The 2,825-nt window shown below is 34.8% G+C and overlaps 1 protein-coding gene across 1 annotated transcript in view; it reads right to left on the bottom strand.

Moving 5' to 3' along the window:
• Positions 1 to 621: 621 nt before the first annotated feature.
• LOC117119976 (fibropellin-3-like) overlaps positions 622 to 2,825 on the bottom strand; it is a 7,553-nt gene continuing 5,349 nt past the window's right edge. Inside the window, exons 5-6 of the mRNA XM_033264962.1 lie at positions 1,878 to 2,051; positions 622 to 1,025 (exon numbers count right to left, since the gene is read on the bottom strand). Coding sequence (XP_033120853.1) covers positions 859 to 1,025; positions 1,878 to 2,051 — 341 coding nt within the window. The 3' untranslated portion in view covers positions 622 to 858. The remainder of the gene's footprint in view (positions 1,026 to 1,877; positions 2,052 to 2,825) is intronic.

The raw sequence follows: 2,825 nt of genomic DNA on the forward strand, positions 1-2,825 counted from the left end.
TGGACACAGCCAGCTCCATTCTGACAACCATGGTTGTCACATGCATTCAATACTGGAAAAAAAAACACATTTAGCAAGATAAAGAGAACATTAGTATGGCCAAAAAAACACTGTTAAAATCGGATAGACAATATTATAACATAACATTTAACACTGACATATAAACAGATAAATTAACTTAATTAAAGCGACAGAAACAACATAGAATACATACAGTCTCATATATAAAAATAAAAAAAATAACTACAATTAATTAAATAAAATTGAATCTTGAAACTAACATGTTTCACAGAATTGTCCAGTGTAGCATGATGGACAGGAACATGTGTATGCTGTACAGGAACCAGCAACCTGGACACAGCCAGCTCCATTCTGACAAGCATGGTTGTTACACGCATTCAATACTGAAAGAAATGAAAAACATGTTAAAACATGTACAAGGTAAATACAACATAGGTATGGTAAAAAAATCAGCTAAAATCGGACAGACAATGTTTCAAAGAATTGTCCTGTGTAGCATGATGGACAAGTACATGTGTATGCTGTACAAGAACCAGAAAGCTGGACACAAGCAGCTCCATTATGACAAGCATTTCTAAGGTAAACGCAAAAAAGGCTAGAGCAGACCTGGTACTCACGACTCTAGGACAATTAACTATAAATCATTTAAATTGAGAGCATTTACCTGTTTGACAGCATGTTGGACATTAAAAACAAAAACAACTTTACGAGCAGAATTATAAGTTTAAAAAAAAGCAACTTAATATTCCAAACGTAAAACTAAGAGCAGTATTTATACTGTATCTGAATTTAACTCCTTTGTAATTGAATATTTATTTAAATTTAAATAAATATATTTTAAGATATTAGGCAATCACTTATTAGCAATGAAAACAACTTGTACACACCTGTTTGACAGTTGGTTCCAGTAAAACACCCTGAACATGTACACGTGTAATTTGAACCTACAACAGTGCATGCACCTCCATTCTGACAAGGATTTGTTGAACATGGAGTTACTGTTACTGAAAAATCAAATTACAGTATATAATAAAATATGCAAATATTTTTTTCACTGAAACAATCACAAACAGATATTTCTAATATCACTGATAAACTTGCATCTATTATATTATATTATATTATTATTTACTCTATAAATCATCTGTAAAAATCTGTTGCAGGTAGACCTAAGGGTCTAAACATACAAACAAAATCTAATTAAAATATAAAATCCTTGTGGAAGTACAAACAAACTAAATCCAATGAAAATATAACCTCCTTGGAGATGTAATAAAGACAATACAATCAAATGAATTCAGTAAATAATTACTCTATATTAGGCCAAAAAATAGCGATCCTGATTTTTAAATGGGTCAGTTGGGTTGGGCAACACAAAGCTGGGTTTTTTTTTTTGCTCTAAACTAAACTAGGTACTTATAAACACCACATGCTGTTTGACAGTCTGCTTGGGTATCAAAGTTGTTGGCATTTCCATCACAATAATTAGAAAATAAATTACAACCACCTCTGTAATATTAAGGTTGGCCCTGATTACTTGTTATATACCGCCAAGTGTTGTTTGACATTCTACTTGGGTTTCTAAGTTGTTGGCATTACCCTTACAAGTAATAACGCTACATTGTGTGTACGAAGCAAATCTTACCTTGATTTTTTACAGATTTTGTGTTAGATGTGCTTTTGAAACATAAAGGGGGGTTTCGGCCCTAATTATTTTTTTATTTACCTCCACATGATGTTTGACAATCGGTTATGGTCACAAAATTGTTGGCATTTTCACCACAATAATAAGCAAATGGAGTACAACCACTTGTACTGTCAGCGCAATATTTTTCAAATTACTTATTGTTATTTACCTCCACATGCTGCTTCACACAATGTATTGCTTTCAAAGTTGTTGGCATTTGCACCACAATAATAAGCAAATGGAGTACAACCACTTGTACTGCCAGCATAGTAATAACGCAAAACGCCTTGTGACCCCGGGCACGTCGCAGCTGTCCCAGCAGCTAAAGGTAAGGAACAGACACCTGAAAAACAATAATTGGTGATCTGCATCTAGTGCGGATCACCTCTAGTGCGGATCATCATCATCTTCAACTTTTTTATTCTTCTTTCTTTCTCCCCTTTTCTGTTCGCACGATATCTCAAAAAATGCCACGAGTTACGCACAATCGCTGGCAGCGAACATTTGGCTTGGTCTGGAATAGTCATGGTAAGCTTTTCAACGCGCTCAGTCATGCGTGACGTCATCTATGCGCAATTTTGCGTTTTTACATTATCGATCATATTAGCCTAACCAATTGCCATTTCGAAATCGTATTAAGCGAGCATTAACTTCGGGTTAATGTTGAATGTACTGTACCCTAATTTGATGAGTGCGCTTCACTACGCACGCGCACGCGTGCGTCAAAATTTCAAAATGCTCAAAATCACTTTTTGACTAAATTAGAGCACGTTTTAGGCCATTTTGAGCATTTCACATTTTTTTGAAATTTTCCACTACGCACGCATTTTTACGTGCGCAGCACGTACGGAAGCTAGACACTATGTTTTCTCACATAGTTTGGGTTCCTGACATTGTTTTCACAAACTTCCATTCTTTTCGGTCATCTTTTGGCCAATAGCAATGCCGTATGTGCGCATCAAATATAGGTATCTTTGCGCGGATTTGTGCCAATATACAGTGAAAATATGCTAAAATCAGACCTATTTTTAATCAGTTATAGCTCTTTAGGTTGAAAGGTGACCCCCAATTTTTATTACATATTCTGAAAGCACATAAGTTGTAAATATGATTTATG

The sequence above is a fragment of the Anneissia japonica genome, unplaced genomic scaffold, assembly GCF_011630105.1.
Source record: "Anneissia japonica isolate Jap-2015-1 unplaced genomic scaffold, ASM1163010v1 scaffold2774_len142755_cov157, whole genome shotgun sequence".
In the NCBI taxonomy this organism is placed as follows: Eukaryota; Metazoa; Echinodermata; class Crinoidea; order Comatulida; family Comatulidae; genus Anneissia; species Anneissia japonica.